This window comes from Larus michahellis, chromosome Z (assembly GCF_964199755.1).
Source record: "Larus michahellis chromosome Z, bLarMic1.1, whole genome shotgun sequence".
Taxonomy (NCBI): domain Eukaryota; kingdom Metazoa; phylum Chordata; class Aves; order Charadriiformes; family Laridae; genus Larus; species Larus michahellis.
In genome coordinates this window covers 67801367-67819178 of record NC_133930.1, presented here as the reverse complement: position 1 = coordinate 67819178, position 17812 = coordinate 67801367, and the positions used below count along the sequence as shown (strand labels likewise).

General features: G+C 38.2%; 1 protein-coding gene across 1 annotated transcript in view; it reads left to right on the top strand.

Annotated features, from left to right (window-relative positions):
• SRFBP1 (serum response factor binding protein 1) overlaps positions 1 to 13171 on the top strand; it is an 84215-nt gene extending 71044 nt beyond the window's left edge. Inside the window, exons 5-8 of the mRNA XM_074570578.1 lie at positions 7435 to 7516; positions 8434 to 9169; positions 9594 to 9631; positions 10362 to 13171. Of these exons, the coding sequence (XP_074426679.1) occupies positions 7435 to 7516; positions 8434 to 9169; positions 9594 to 9631; positions 10362 to 10549 (1044 nt within the window). The 3' untranslated portion in view covers positions 10550 to 13171. The remainder of the gene's footprint in view (positions 1 to 7434; positions 7517 to 8433; positions 9170 to 9593; positions 9632 to 10361) is intronic.
• The last annotated feature ends 4641 nt before the right edge of the window (positions 13172 to 17812 follow it).

Sequence of the window (17812 nt, the reverse complement as noted above, 5' to 3'; positions counted from 1 at the left end):
GTTTGGCAAGACACATATATTTTACAGTGATATAGTGCCTTAACTGTTCAAATGTCAAAATATATGAAATGCACAGTGCTTGCTTCAAGTCGTCTTTCATAACCTTAAGAAATTAACTTTTTTCCTTTAAAAATGTGTGCCTTGTTTTTGTGGGATGCCAAACTGAGAGGATCATAGACACATATTCTTACTAGCCCTGGAGAAAGCAAAGAAGAGTTATCAGCATTTGAGTATTCCCACAATCTTACTGTTTCAACTTACACCTAGGGCTGACCCTGTTCTCCATGAGGGAATAATTAAGAATCCATGCCTGCTTTATTCAGGATGTTCTTGCTCTGACTTTTCTTTATTGAAATAATAATTTATTTTATGTGTAAAGAGAAGAAGGAAAAAACTAGTAGAATATTAAGTACATAATTTGTACTTGGGCAGGTCTGGGGTTTATGCCAAGCTCTGTTGTAGATCACTGTGGTAGTTTGGGGTGAAACACTACCATTTCTCTTTGACCATTTCCCAATCTGCAAAATAAGTGTTTCCCACACACTTGTGTGATTGGCTAAATTAGTTGACAGGTTAATCCAGAGAAACTCTATTGACTGTCTTATACTCCAATTAAATATGGTCTTGTAACACTTGTAAAGTGCTAGGCTTCTTAAAGGGCCTTTAAACTTTTTCAGATGCTTGTTTAGTAGGTATTTTTTTATCATGCATGCAGCAGCGAACAGCAAGAAATCTATTTTTATTTGAATTTATCGCCTATTTTGAAATTCTTATTTTAAAAGGAGACAGTGATAGAAACAAGTTTATAATTCTTTTTGATAGAACACAAGCCAAACTGGATGTATGAATGAAGGTAAATCTAAGTGAACAAATTATGGGGAAAAGAATAGCTTTGGTCCAGATATACAAATGAAGTTAGGGAAGTGTAAGCACCTTGATCGTATTTAGACAAGTCTCATGCTTCTCCATGATGCTGGATTCAAGAGTCTGATGAAGTCAGTGATGAGTCAGTGCTATTGCCATCAGTGCAAGGTCAGCTAGATTCTCCAGACCTTTAGCTTCTGTTGTGTGCAGTTCTGCAGATGAGTGAAAAGATTGTCCAGAGTACCTCATGTTGCCATGGGTCTTCAACTTCCATAATGCTTGCAAGATAAATAAAGTAAATATTCAAATATTTTCAGGTTGAGTTACCATAACAGAAAACAATGTAAACCAATATAAACTGTGTCAAGCATTGAAAAGAGTAATAAACAAGAAGCCAAGGGGGACTTCAGGTTTACTTGTGTATCTTGATGTTTTGTAAGAAATAGTTCAGTTTTTCTTTATTGTTCTATTACAAGACATTATCCTGCTGAGTTTTTTTGCAAAGTTTTTAGATCTGTTAAGACATATGTTTTAGCTTCAATTGGGATTTTTTCATGAGTCTATTTTCAAAATTGTATGTAGTCCAATAAAAACAAAATTTGTTGAAACTTGCGTGATTTCCTGAGACCCATACAGAACTAATTGCTGTAAGAACTTTTCACCTGTCTTGCTGTTAAGGTTGTATAGCTGCTTCTTCATAACACTTGTACGATCACTGCGATGTTACATGGAAAATTAGGAAAGCCTGAGTAAAAGTTAATTATAAATCTAACAGGTTTTGACTGTCTATTTCCAGTGCAGAGTCTGAAGCATTTAGTGCTGATATTTCTCTCCTTTGAATAGTATGGGATTGCTCTCTGTTATTTCTGTACTTGGGAGAACCACTGTCTTTTAAACTCTTGCCAAATCCAACAGAGACCTGTTTACTGCTTTCTGTAGTTGATCCATCCTCCTATTATCAAGGTGAGTGTATTGGGTTTGCGTGGCCAGGTTTTGGTAGGGTTGGTTTCTGTGAGTAACTGCTAGAAGCTCTCCCCTATGTTCACTAGAGCCAAGCCCAGCCGGCTCCAAGATGGACCTGCCGCTGGCCAAGGCTGAGCCCATCCAGGACAGTGGTAGCACCCCTGTGTGAACGTATTTAAGAAGGGGGAAAAAAAAAAAGGCACAATTTCAGCCGGGGGAGGAGTGAGAATATGTGAGAGAAACAACCCTACAGACACCAAGGTCAGTGAAGAAGGAGGGGGAGGAGGTGCTCCAGGCGCTGGAGCAGAGATTCCCCTGCAGCCCGTGGTGAAGACCTTGGTGATGGCAGGCTGTCCCCCTGCAGCCAATGCAGGTTAATGGTGGAGCAAATATCCACCTGCAGCCTGTGGAGGACTCCATGACAGAGCAGGCTGATGCCTGAAGGAGGCTGTGACCCCATGGGAAGCCTGCACTGGAGCAGGCTCCTCATAGGATCTGTGGACCATGGAGAGAGGAGCCCATGCTGGAGCAGTTCATGAAAAACTGCAGCCCATGAAAAGGACTCGCGTTGGAGAAGTTTGTGGAGGAGTGTCTGCCATGGGAGGGACCCCACGCTGGAGCAGGGGGAGCGGGTAAAGAGTCCTCCCCATGAGGAGGAGGGAGCAGCAGAGAGATTGTGCCTCTGTCCAGCTGAGAAGGGGGAGCAATAGAGCAGCATTGGTGCCCACCCCGTGTCCAGCCACGGTCAGTGCACCACGGTCAGCAAACACTCTCTTACTGTCTGGAGCCGAGAGACAACAGTGCTGCCACGAGTGTTATCAATAATCCATTGCCTCTCATACCAAAATCTTCACCATGTCTGATGGCCACAAATCACATACTATATGTGTTACAGACATAAAGTAAGGGAGAACTAGCAGCATTTCACAGACAGGAATTAACTTTTCTCAAGGGTCGTATTCCAAAGCAGTATGAGGTCATGGGATGGACTTGGGTAGCAGCCATGATCTGGCACCATCAGCCACCCTGTGACTCCACATTAACTACATCTGCTATTATGAAGGACATCTGTAACTGGTTAGAGCTCTGGGAAGAACGTGTGGATTAACAGGTTTTCTGGGTGGTTTTTTTTTAGTAGAGAGACAGCTCTTCTAAGCTGCTACAAAGGTTATTGCAATGACATCTTGTTTTGGCCTGGTATTGGGGCTTTATATTTTGGGGTTTTTTATGCTTCCCCTGGTTAGGATTATCTCTGCCATTTTTTTCTGCGTAAACTCAAGACTGTTGTTACACTCAACATTAATCTGCACTTCCAGTTAGTTTAGAAACTTGAGTATGACGAGCTTCAGGGTTGTTTCTTTGTGTCGTGGCTTTTGACACGTGCTGCATACTTGTCAGTGGGGTTTCTGACTGTCTCCATTTGAATGCCATTATTTTAAATAACTGAGAGATGATTTAAGGTGACAGATGCAGGGCCACCACGCATTAGCAGTTTGGTAGCACCATCCTTTGATCCCGCTGAAATTGTAGCAGTAGTCTTCGTAGTAGTATACTCTTCCAGTACCAGCCTTGTTTCTGATGAGACCTGTAACAAGGCAATTCCCGTTTGTACAAAAGTCAGTTGAAGAATAGAAGTATGACCTCTTTCTTTCTTATTATTGATTATAATTGTAGCAGAAAGGATACAAACAGAAGTAGACCTCAAGAGAAGGAGTAATCAGAATGAAGTGATGGTCAGAAGTCTCTGTATTGCGTTCCCAAGTTAATCCCAAATTTCTGCCTATTAGTTCTTCCTGAAGCTCTACTGTCTCAAGCAGGCTGACAAGGTTCCTTTTCAGCTCCTGCAATCCCATCTGCCCTAAGGCCCTGAGACACTCAGTTTCTCTTTCTCTGCTTTATCATTTGCCTTGTATGAAGCAGGTACTGCACACACAGCTTCTGCCTGATGCCTGTTTTACCCAGTGGTGACAGCTCTCAGAGACCTTCCGTACTTCTTCTGACCCCTATTCCAGCGCATCTCAAAACTTGCATCGTGAATCTGTTTTTATCTTAGCAAGCTTGTAATGTCCATTCTCTTCCCAATCATTCCCACATTGTAGAAAGTTTGTCTCCCTTATGTGGGGCATGCATGCGTGCTTGCACATGGGTAAGCTATACAACTGCTGCTTTATTATGCTATAACTGACAAGTTATGTTTTGAGGCTTGTGCATCTGTGTGCATATCTGCCATTCATGATGAAGAATACTTGTTTCTGCAGTTTGGGTTTCTTTTCATTTTAGGAGATCTGAAAACATAGAGATTAGTGCATTAAATCCAGTTAAATGTCCACATGGAATTTAATGAAACATGTCAGTGATGCTAGGTAGACAACTTTAATACTACATACAGAAATAATGCATCACTTACCAAGATAAAAAGTTTGAGGAGACTCAGACTTTCAGGAGGTTCTGTATGTAGCTTACGACTTCTCACTGAAAAGTGTGACTATACAGTCCTCAGTTGCTTTGTTCATTTTGCAGCACCTCAGTTGCACACAGAATGAGGGAGTGTTCCTACAGAAAGTACTTGGACATTCTTGCATGAAAAAAAGAATAATGCAAAATAATACAAGGAGTAGCAGGAACATGTGAGAATAAATGTGTACAATCCCAGTATCTGCATAATTAAACATACAAGGGGCAGGAGGAGGGGGAAAGGGTGTTCTTGCTGTAAATACAGTTGATGTTTTTCTGGTAAGTTTTACTTTCTGCCAAGGTTTTATATACTGGAAAATACTTGAGGAAAAATAAATTGAGCATTGGATGTGCCAAAAAAACAGAAAAATGAGAAATTTTAAAGAATGTGACTGTCATATTCAATGTTTGTTGGCAACTATCTATCAGCGTGAGTAGTGTTTGAGAAGTATTTTGCTATAAGGAAAAAATGTAGTTATTCCATATGGATTGGCATGTATATATGCTTAAATCCTTTCTATAAATATTTGAATTAAAGGACACCAGATGTTGCACAGAAGCTGCTCCTGCTTTCTGAACTTCATGCTATATTCTTTCAAAACCCACAGGAAGTAGCTGAGGGAAAAAGTGTATTAATTAAGTTCAGAAATAGATTTTCCAGCTATAGAAAAATCTCCAAAGAAAATAGCATTTGATCTTCAGAAATGTGAGCTTGCTGTCCCAGGAATCTGGTGGCAGCGTGCAGCACTGTCACATGGGGATCAAAATTCAGATTTCAAGTTCTCAGAGGTAGGCTAGCCTGAAAGCAAGCCAGTCTGTGGCCCTTGGAAATGGACCCATCTTTTGACCTGTCTCCTCTGGCCAGTGTTCATATTTCTGTAGACAGTCTACAGAGAAAACATTTTTCCAGTTTTTCTTGACCTGAAGAATTAAAGTTATAATAGCAGGGACTTAAGGAGAAAGGAAAGTACTAGAATTCCCAGATGCTCTACACTTCAAACATGAAATATGAGCAGACATACCCAGAGTATATTTTGTAAGTTCTAAAACTACAGCAAAAGAAATACAAATGGGATTTGCTTTGCATTGGTTGAGGAACAAGATTTATGTTTTGCAAACCAATTAAATGTTTCTGCATTTAGAGCTGTTGGCTCTGCTGTGGCTGGAAGTGTCGTCTTCTGCTCTGTTTCATTCAGACCAAAGCGCTGAAAGCAACTCTTCGGCAGTAGTAGTTGGCATGAAATTGAACGTCTATCTTTATGGAGTGAATACATAACCATTTATACTAAGTGGCATAATTCTGCTGGAAGAAAACATACATACAAAGAAGTAAGATTCCCCACCAAGTACTTCTATGTCAGATATTTTAAACATGCATTGCTGATGTATTAGGTAGTGTTTGAGTTGTGGTTTGACCCCAGCCAGCGACTAAGCACCCAGCAGCTGCTTGCTGACGCTACCCCCGCAGGTTGGGTATCGCATCAGAAGAGCAAAAGTGAGAAAAACTTGTGGCTCGAGATAAAGACAGTTCAATAAGCGAAGGAAAGCTGTGTGTGCAACCAAAGGAGAATAAGGAATTTATTCACTACTTCCCATCGGCAGGCAGATGTTTAGCCACATCCTAGAAAGCAAGGCTTCATTTCATATAACGGTTACTTTAGAAAACAAATGCCATAACCACAAACATCCCCCCTTTCCTTTTCCTTTACTTGAGCTTTTATTGCTGAGCATGACTTGATATGGAATGGAATATCCTTTTTGGCCAATTTGAATCAGCTGTCCCAGGTGTGTTTCCTTCCCAGCCTCTTGCCCACACCCTGCCTGCCTGTTGGGAGGGCTGATGCCATGCAAGCACTGCTCAGCAATAACTAAAACATTCGTGTGTTACCAACTCGAAAATGTTTTAGTCGCGAATCCAAAGCGCAGCACCATCTTGGCTGCTATGGAGAAGTTAACGGTATGCCAGGGCAGAGCCAGTAGAATCTCCACCCTTTATTCCTTGCCATTACATACCTGTGATTTCTCTGGTTGCTCAGGACAAGAGAGGCAGCATGTTGTGTTGAGTTGTTGGGCACCAAAACCAGCTCAGGTTGGGTCACAGGACACTTGGCTGGTTCATTAAGAGGCTCATCATCTGTTGGTTCGGGTGTCTTCTGCTGTAGTACTTCCTGTAGCATGTAGCTCAAATCACCGGTAGCAACAATTTAAACATGTATCCATTGCAGTACCGCTAAGAGGAAGGGAGGAAGGTGTGTCTTTTCTCCTGTCTCGCAAGGAATTTCACTGGAAGCTTTAAGAAATCTTCCTGCTAAATTTGTGTTTTACAAGCTTGTCAAACCCCCTTTCCCTCCCTTCAAAAAAAAAAAGACAGCAAAGCTGTCTTTGGAAAAGTCATAAATACTTTTCATTTTGTTCTTGAAGCAGAGTGTTGACTGCTGAAAGAAGAACCTGAAAATGAAATAGCTTTTACAATGGGTCATATCTGTGACTTCTAATACATAAAAGAGGAGGTCCGAAATGGAAGCAATTCCTACTTTCCTCCTTTTTACTTCAAATTAAAGCATGAAGATCATATTTGTTCTTTGAATCGGTCTACAGAGTTCCAGTATTCTACTACTTGAAATTCAAGACTGTTTGTCTTTAAGATCAGGTTAGACCTTGCCTCTCAACCACATTTAGTGTATATTCTTTCAGTACCTGCTGTGTCATTTTGCCTACTTTTATGGCATCCATACTTCTTGCAAGCTGCTGTATTCCTTTACGCAGGATGCTTTCTACCAATATGATGTTCTTTATTCAGGGGGTTCATGCATTTGCTTTGCATGTGTAAGAAATAGTCAATGTAAAATCAGCATGTTAGCTCTGAAAGGTCTGTCTGGTATGCCTGTAATATAAAAATCGTCTTATCCCTATTCAATACCTGAGAAATAGCAGATTTACATGTCTGTTGCGTTTCTGTCAGTGTTTGGACAGGCAGATTTTTCCTTATTTAAAATGTCAGTAATACAGAAAAAATAAGAAATACGCAAATATTATAGCATCATAAGCTTTTCCTCTTGTTCAGTTAATAGTCCAGAATCACATTAGTATGCATTGTAGCATAACTCATACAGACTTCTATTGACTTCATGCCTTTAATTTTATTTTGTATAGCCAAATTGTACTGCAACAGAGCGAGCCATTGCAAGACTTGCAACACACCCCATCTTGAAACCCAGATTTGTTGAGCTTAAAGGTATGGAATATTATATTAACGTGTATATGACTTCAGTAGTAGATTACTGGTGCATTGCCTTGTGTCTGTATATTCCTGACATGAATAAGTAGTATAAAAAGAAAAGTAAAAGTACGAAAAGCTCCTATAATCACATTAACCAAGTGTCAAGAGCTTGTCATTTATGTTGGTTGAAATGGGCTTATACATGACAGTATGCTATATGACATTGAAGATATAGGGTGTAGGACAAACAGGGCTCAGAATGGAAACTCTCAAAATTGAATGGATATAATGGAGCATCTCTAAATTAAATAGGACTGAACTGGCAATGAGCACAATAATATGCAGATACAAAGGTAAAAGGAGCATTAGAACTGGGTTTCCAAAGGCAGCTAAAAGCTTTTGCAAATGACTGCCTTAAAATTCTCTGGAAACTGTCCCCAGAATCCTTAGGGAATCTTTCCTGGCTCTTTAGGTTATCTCCTGTTCTCTTTAAACTCAAATTTTCCAATTAAAATTGATGTTAAAAAGGGTCAAGTCCTAGTAAAAATGTCACAAAAATTGCTTTGTTAACAAATGGAGCATTTAATTATATCTGGGCAATTTACTATTTCTTTGCCATTTTTACTCACAAAGTAATGCCCTAAATGAACATGATTATCAGCTGCAGATTATTTGCTGAAAGAGAAGTTCACAATTAAACCTGAGTTTAATAATGTATTCAGTTGGTAATAATTTCTTTTCCTCACTTTTGTTGGTGCTGTGCTCTTAAATTATTTCTTGCCCCATGCATTCAGTAAATGATTGATAAGGACCTCCAAAATATGCTTACTCAATACAACATATTTAACTTGCAAAAGCATTTTATTATGTTAAAATAACTTATGTAAAGTTGTGTAGCTGGAACAAAGATCTTTCTTCTGCCCCTTATGTAGCTGCTGTAAAAGCTTTTAAGGATGAAAGAAAGGACACAGCCAAAGCCACTCCTTCGAAAAAGGCTAAGTCAGAAGAACAGCCTAAATCAGCACAAGATTTCAATAGCAATTTGGATGACCAAGCTCTTAAACTAGCTCAAAACGATCAAGGACACAAACCAAAAATGAGTATGAAAAGAGAAACTGACAGGGTGGCTGAAGAACTTCATGAGAGTGAAGCTGAGCAGAAAACTGTGGAAATGGAGAGTTATGCTCCGGAAGAATCTTCATTTCAGGCAGTAGAAATGCAAGCAGTCACTCAGAATAAAACAGAAAAGAAAACTGGCTATCAAAAAAGCAAAGAAAATATAAGCATGAACAAATTAAGCACCTTAAAAAAAAAAATTTGTCATGGTAGTGGTCAGGAACATCCTAATGAGGAAGACTACTTTGATGATAGTACTGAAGAGAGGTTTTATAACCAGTCATCGGATTCTGACAGTAACAGCAGTGATGATTTCTTCATTGGCAAAGTAAAAAGAAAGAAAAAGATAGCAGCCGATACTGGTCTTTCTTCAGCAAAAGAAAAGGATAGACTTCAGGAAAACATAGTGAAGAAAGGAAAGAACACAGTGCCTGGGACAGCGCAAGGTTTGATCATGGAAGAAGGAAAGCCACATGCAAAAGCAAGCAAGCTCGAATCAATGTTCTGCAGTTCTTTGTCTACCTCTGATCAGAAATCTCAACACAGAAGAAGGTAAACCTTTTCCCCTTGTTATGTTCTCCATTCCCTCCTTTCTTCCCAGTAATGGACATTGTTTTGATTTTTAGTAGGCCTTACCAAACAAGAAGCAATTTCAGCCAATTACAGCTTAGAACATTTTTACATAAACTACTCTGCAGTCTTCTTGTGCTTTGTTAACTCTTACATAATTTTCATATTCACATTAGCGCTGACGTATACATAGGATTCCTAATGAGACCTGCATCCAAATTAAATCACTACTAATACTTCTATATTTACTCCTTTATTAACAAAGAGGAAACAATATGTAAGGGTTTTGAACGTTATGCTTGAAAAGTCATTGCATGAGTGTTTTGGTGGCGATGATTCTTTATTCACAGTTGTTTGTCATCTTACAAGTTTCTTCAAAAATCCTAAATTCTCTTTTTATTTTCAGAAATACTAAAGACCAGCCTCTCAAAAATGGAAGAACAGGTGTGTATTACTTAACCTGGTAAAGTTAGAAGAGTAAAAACATCTTAAGATTTTGTTGCCTCTGCAGTCAAATCATGATAGGCTGTTTTTTGTGTCATTTCAATTTTGTGGCACGTATTTTAACATTTGATGTTAAAATGGTCAAATTGTTGAGCTTTCATTTTAATCTGTGGATATTGTTTGCTAATTTTTGAATATTAGAAATACTTAAAGTGGGGTTTACACAAGAAATTGCTTTTCCATCTGTCTTCGTGTTGAGCAGTTAGTGTTACCTGTGCACAGGTAAAGGTGTCGGATTATGATATTTAACAAGTAGTTTATCTCATGAGTAATTCCTTCAATAGCTCCTTCAATATTTTGTTCTATTTATAGTATCTGGTTCCATTTTGGAGTGCATTGGATCAAGGATACCAGTTCAGTCACATTGAGTTACACTGTGTAATATCTCATTGGTTTATTGTGAAGAAAAAAGTTGAGACTGTACTGAATATTTATCTACACAGATTTTTAATGTGGTCAGTGATAATAAATCTTAACTGTCTGCAGCCTACTAAGTGACAATCTTCTGGGCTGCAAGGTGAGGAGATCTTGTTGTGAACATTCAGATGAATGTATTCTCCATGGCTTATTAAGAAATTCTTGAAAATATCTGCAATCCCAATGTAGCTTTAGCATATTTTTATGAAGGTTCACAATGTAGTTAATGTTTTATTTTGTACCTCTTGCACAGCTCTTCTTAAAAAGGAACAACAGCTCAAGAAGCAACCATTTGCAAAAGCTGCAGATATTAAATGTGACAATAAGAAAGCACGTTTGGAGCAGCCTCTTCATCCGTCATGGGAAGCAAGCAAGAGACGCCGGGAGCAAATGTCTCAAATTACAGCATTCCAAGGAAAAAAGATTAAATTTGATGACTAGACTATATGTAAATTCAGATTTTTAAAAAAAAGTATCTTGCAGATTTGCATCCTGTGGTATTTTCTTAGGAAGTAACAACTGCTGTTTGAACATTTTTGTTGTACTGTCCTTATCCTTTGCAACATATAAAATAGCAACTGCTAGAACTTAACCATCTGTTAATAATGCAGATTGCTTCGTTTATTCAGTGTGCTGTCTGTTGATTAGTGGATGGTCATATGGAGTTGGTTCATATGTTTCATTACGTAGTGCCACCATTTATGAAATACACCCTAATGTGCATGAATGGTTTTTAGGAACATCAGTTGTGCACTATAGGAATAGTACAGATTTTTTTGGTGTAAAAATGTGCTTCAAACTGTATGAGGACTTGGTTGTCAAAAGAGAGGGGGATATACAAAATATTGAGGTGATAATCCTAGGACTATATTTTCAGATACATCTCAACTGAGAAAAATTAAGAGATTCTTAAACTTGAACAGACTTCCCAAATTCACGAATGTATCATGTAGCTGAAAAAGCTGATCAGTAGTATGCACAATATGAGAACTTCTGGAGAGCAATAAAATATTGGCCTGTTAAATTATGATCTCTGTCCTTTGATTATACAGCCGATTTGAAGAACTGAGAGTCTTTAATACTGTTGTCCTGGTGGGTGTATCTGGGTGCTCCAACATGCCTGTCTTGCACTTTCTGAAAGAAAGCTGAAAAACTGAAAAAGCTCTTTGTACACTAAGAAACATCTGACTTTTAAGTGCAATTCTGAGTTTGGGAGTTCATTTGGTTGGGATATGAGGTAAAACCTTCATTGTATTTTTCTTCAGGGGACTTTTCTACTGCTTTAATTGAAACAAGTTCTGAACTTTTAATTAATCTTTAACAGTGTTATTTAAATATAGTTACATTTCATAATCTTGTATCTTTCATAATCAAATTAATTCAGAAACTTAGTAAATGACTGCAGTGGGTAAGAGAATACACTGTACAATTCATGTATCATTTTGTAATGCCTAAGAATAGCCCCACCTCAGACCAAATTCCATCTAGCCTAATACCTTCAACAATAGTCAAAAAAGGGATTCTTTAAGCATAGGGATAGAGGAAGCACGCAGTGATACATCATCCAACTTCCAACTCAGCTTCATTGAGCTTCCAGTTTTATAGGTCAGGGACAGCTTATGATATTGTAGCTTATTGTGTTTAATAATCCTCATTGGATTTCTTTTCTGCAGATTCGTATGCTTTTAAATCCATGTAAACTTGTGGAATCTGTAATCCCTCTAAGGGGATCCCTTCCTATGTATTACACTCTTACGAAAAACAGTCTTTTTGTATGTCTCAGCAAAGAAGGCCAGCAGCCTCCTGGGCTGCATTAGAAAGAGCGTTGCCAGCCAGAGGGAGGTGATCCTTGCGTGGTACTCGGCACTGGTGAGGCCACATCTGAATGCTGGGTCCAGTTCTGTACTCCCCAGTACACGAGGGACAAGGACAGACAAAATGAATCTAGCAAAGGGTGACCGAGATGATTAAGGGGTTGAAGTATATGACATATGAGTAGAAACTGAGAGAGCTGGGACTGTTCAGGAGAAGGGAAGGCTCCAGGGATCCTGTCAATGTGTATAAATATGGGGGAGGTGTGGAGAGGGCGGTGTAAAGAAGATTGCCAGTGCTATCAAGTGGCAGGACAAGAGGCAATGAGCACAAATTGCAATACAAGAACTTCTGCTTAAACAAGAAAAACCTTTTTTCACTGTGAGGGAGATGGAGCACTGGCTCAGGTGCTCAGGGAGATTGTGGAGTTTCTGTCCTTGGAGATACTCAGAACCTGACTGGACACAGTCCTTGGACAGTGGATTTGAACTGAATGATACCCAGAGGTCTTTTCCTACCTCATCAACTCCTTGTGAGTTTGTGTGCTTAGGACGGAGTCACACAATGACTCCCTAACCATCAGCAGTTCCACAGGAAGTTATTGGAGGTGTCTAAAATCTGTAGTCATTGTTTAATACCTCACTGTATTCCACACAGTCATTGTTTAATGCCTCCCTGTATTCCACTTGGGATGACATTAGAGTCAAATGGCAGGAACAGGTTAGGTTTTTTAATGTAGTGTAACTCTGTCGCTGGTATGGCCACCTCTGTCTTCTGCTGACTTTGTATCTTGTTATTTGTAGCCCAGCAATTTCTGCCTATTCTCCCATGCTGAGTTAAATTCTTGAAGGCTAAACGTTCCAGTTGTTCCATGTTGTGTTACTATCTAGGCATGTCTTTGCCCCGCTCAGTTAGGCTTTCTTTTCTGCATCTTAAACAAATGTAATTATATGTAGTAGTGTCTTCCTGAATGGCATTGCCACTCAGAGGAATTAGAAATTCAAATAACCTTCTATCTTCCTTTCGTGTTTTTTTGTTGTTATTTTCAGTGTACCATATGGAACAACATTTAAGGACAGAAGCATCAAAATAAAACATGGAAAGGGGTTTACTATGGTTTTGTAGGGATCGATCATATTTTGTAGAAAAAGCCATGCATTTACCTGTTATGTACAAGCTCTTTGAGTTTTCCAGATGCAAATGCTAATCCTTAACGCTTTAAATAAATGAATAACTAGCCAAATGCTACACCAAAAATATATTTGGTATGTGAATTCTCTGGTTCCAATAAAAGGCGAGAAAAATTTAAGTAGATGTCATCAGCTATAAGACAGTTTTTCATAGATAGCTTATCTTCCTTTTATCAGATGTGCACCCTATTTTAAGAGTTGATTCACAGTAAAGTCCAAAAAGTTAAAGATTGCAAATAGTTTGAAAAAAAAACCAAACCAGACTCTTTCAGGAGCTTATGTTCTAAAGTGTTTTTCTGCATGTGCTTTGAAATCTAAGAGCATTGGTTTATCTTGGCATTTTAGCAAGTTTCTTACTCCATTCTTACAGCTGTAATTTGTGGCCATAGAATTCTTCCTGAAGGAAGCCTGACTTATCAAAACATCTCTTTTTTGTCTTCAAAAACACTTCTGAGCTCTTACTTTAAAGAAAAGAAAAAAGATAACATACACTGAATGTGAATGAGAGAAGAGAGATTAGATTACTGGCATTGCTTCATATTTCAGTGGGTCACTACTACTTTTAGCTGGTGCTTAGTGACTCACCTGGGTCACAGCCTTAATGCGCTATACAAATGAGTAGTGATGGTTGAGACTTGATAATATTTTTTGTGTGGAACTGGGCAGCTTTTTGGGAACTGATAAACCAACTGAACTTGCCTGGAGGTTGTTGATAAAGTTCAGAACATTTTCTCTTCACTATAACAACATAACATTTTCAATATATACATGACTTTAACATAACTTGTATCCGTAATGCTGTTTAGACAGAGACCTCTCACAAAGTACTACCAATTTATTTTTATAGTGGTACGGAAAGTTATATTATTCTGTGATGATTAGATACAAAAAACCTTGAGAACCGTGCTTCCCAGTTCAGTAACATGCCATAGAAGAAATGTTCTCAGTTGCGGTACATACCATCAGATACTAGTAGAATGCTTCAGCTGCACAATTTTTTCGCTTCAGACTTACTGACAAAACAATCTGAGATTTTTCAGTATCTTTTCAGAGTCAATATTTGTTTAAATAAATACGATTTAAGAAAAAAAAAAAAAGACGGGTGTACTATTGATAGCACCAGTTTGAAGATTTCCAAACAGGCATAAATATTTCATCAGTTTTTATGGACTGAGTAGGTCAGGAGGAACAGGGCTTGAATGAGAATTCAGTTACAGCAATACTTTCTTAACCCAAAGTATTGGGCTTCTTTCTAATCGTAGACTGGTGATAGATCATTTTAAGATTCTAGGCAGGTGATCTAATATGAAAATGAGATAGCAGAATAGCAGGTAGAAGGTATTTGGAAACTAGGAGATGCTTTATTTTCAATAAATTTGAATAGACTTTCTGCAATAATTGTATGCATTTTTGACTACAGTTTTGTATTTGCGTGGATTCTGATCCACACCACGTTCTGCACTCTAGGGACAGCACTTGCAGGAATTCTCAGTTTGAAGCTCTTAGCTGTAATATGTAGTGGTATAGGAATAATTTTGTTAAAGTATAGAAACATCACAACATTGTTTATATTTGAAATAATTCTACATTTATTTTATGAATTTTAAAAGATACTACATCGGTTTTGTCTCCATTTACTCAAAGCCAAGAGTGCCATTAGTTGATACTTAAGTGTTTGACAAACTCTTGTTAGACTGAACATTCCAAAGTTTTTAACCATGCTTTTCTGTATTAATTCCCCAATGAAGGAACAAGAGATGGTTCACAATTCAGCCTATTTCATCAGTTTAGCATATAGATGCATCGGGACATTGGTTTGTACTCAGAGAATGTAAATAACAAAGGATAAAGTGTTTTTGGAGTAACTGAGTATTAAAGGGGTTAGTCAATTTTCCAGAGTACGTAAACTTTCTACCACGGACTGTTCAGATGATCTTTCCATCAAAGTAAAGTTTTTGCAGCAGAAATTCTGAAAGTGGTTTCTAAGTTCCTGTTCCTACAGAGATGGCTGATATGGTAAGGAAATCTTTTTTTTATCCAGCTGAACCGTACCTCATCCTGTTACAACTTCATGTTAAGCCTTTGTGTACTGTGAGAGGTAATTTATCATGCCTTGCACCTTTTTTTTTCTTAGAATCATAGAATCGCTGAGGTTGGAAGGGACCTTTCAGATCATGTAATCCAACCATCGACCTAACTCCGATAAAGACCGTCACTAATCTAAACTATAAGCACTATGTCTACCCGTCTTTTAAATACCTCCAAGGGCGGTGACTCAACCACTTCCCTGGGCAGCCTGTTCCAATGCCTGAGAAGCCTTCCAGTGTAAAAATTTTTCCTAATATCCAGTCTAAACCTCCCCTGGCGCAACTTTTTTCTGAGACCATGTCAGTGTGACAGAATCTTCTGTGTTTTTATATAGATATAACAACTTTAATTGAAGTTTTCTCATTGGGAGATGGATCTGGCCTATGCATTAATACTTCGACAAGTAGAACGCTTGAAACATTTTATTCAAGTCATTTTCACATAAACTTGCAACCATAATACGGGCATGTAACACAAGAATATGAAAGTGCAATGAAGAATACAAAGCTAGTGCCTGAATATTATAAATTAGAGCTCTTCAGATAAAGATGCAAAGTTACTGAAATTAAGACTCTTGGAAGAAAAGTGAAGGAAATAATGAAAAACCTTCAAAAAAAGTTGCAAAAAACAAGTGGCATTTCACTGTATCTGTAGCATTTAGTTGCATAATAAAAACCTCCCAATAACATACTCTTTGGTTTTAATTCAAGTTAAAATCTTTCAGCACCTTTTAGGATTTGGAGAAAATGAAAATGCCTTATCGGCATAAATGTGAGACACAGGATAAACCACCTTTCAATGTCTCATTTATGACATCACCCTGCTGGTTTTGAATGAGTACACTGCAAACAACGCATTGTATATTTGGTGTTTGCACTCATTCGACACTGCATAGTAAACTTTGGAGCAGAGAGAAAATGAGTAGACTTTTACTAACATAAAAACATCATCTACACAATATGTTGGTTCCATCGGTGACCAATCTGTCATTTTCGTTACACTTTTGTCTAGAAATATGCAAATATCAAATGTATTTCAGGATTAAAAAAAATATATAACAAACCCCTCCTGTAATGAGCCTGACGTACAATATGTTCCTTATGTGCAATTTTTATCTAAAGATCTGAAATGTGGGAGGTAACTGCTTCACACACATTTTTACGATTTTGCTTTTCAAGGAAATTTGAGACTGCAAAACAGCAAATTTGTACTAGAATTCTCTAAATCTGATTTTGCTCCCACAGACCAATGGCAACATACCTTTCAAAGTTGATGGGAATAAGCCCTATGTCTGGTAAAAAGGATTCCAAAATATAATTTGCTGTATAAAATAAGCTTTTACCAAAACAGTTTTTATAGATGTTTTTCAACAAAAATGCATGTAATCCCACAAATATAATCCATTATGAAAAAAGTGAGTTAAGGTGCCTGGGTCAAAACTGCAGAGCCAAGATACTGAAAATATTGGTTGGCACTCCCCTATTTAGAACTACTTCTACATATGCTATACAATAAACTCTTCTACTATGTTGTGGTTTACTATAGTTAAACAGGGGAAGTTAAAGTCACATTCCTTCATTTTTTTTAATCCTAAAATCCTTTGTTTTTTCTAAATAGACTGTTCATGTTATCTTAGGCAATTTTTGTGCTATTGTACATCACTGTCATGTTTCTTAACACACATTTCAAAACAAATACAATATTTTGCTACGGAAAAAAAAGCTACATTTTTGTAGCTACAATATCCCCAATATTCAAAGTCATGGCGTTCAACACCTTTCCAAACCAGGCCATTCCTACTGAAAGGACTACGTCCAGTACGACAACTTGCTCCACCTACACAGATGCTCAAGGTCCTCTAGCTCCTTGCTGACTTCAGTGGAGTTCTGCAACTAGTTTGGGTATAGACATGTAAGCAGGTTACTGGCTCGTAAGCCGAAGGATAAACTCAGTTTCGGTGGCTGCTCTGTCTCCAGTTAGTGCTCTCTTGTCCCACATTCAGCATCAGGCACAATGAGGTACGAGCACACAACCTCTTTCCAGGAAGCAGCCCGTGCCCACAGCCTAGCTTCCATTACAGTAGCTTTTGTGTCCATCGTCCAAGCTGCTATCAGGACTTTCACCCCAATTTTGACCTAAGTCTTTAGAATGGTGAATGCACTTGCATCCCTTAACACCTCTTAATCTTAAAAACTGTTTGGGCTGAGATTTCAGAAGCCTAGACTTTAAACAGACCCTCATTTTTGCAGACATATGTAATAAATGGCTTTCTAATACATCTAGTTTCCAAATTTTGCTTCTGTTCGTTGCCCATTCTGGTGAGTGACTGCTAAAATGGATCTCTCAGCAAACAAAAAGGGACCTGCAGGTATAAATGGTACTCATTCTGCACCCGCTCCCAGTGTTGCGCAGTAATCACTGGGTTGCTGGCTCTTAAATTCTTTTTAAGTATACATACCAGTTGTGCAAATTTGTAACCAAGTTATGATTAACATGGAAATACTTTATAATCGTGACATAAGTTTAAATACATGTAGCAGTAGCAGTAAAGAACAAGTTGATCCTTAAAGGATATTACGATAATTCATAAAACTTCCAAATTAAATACATAAGG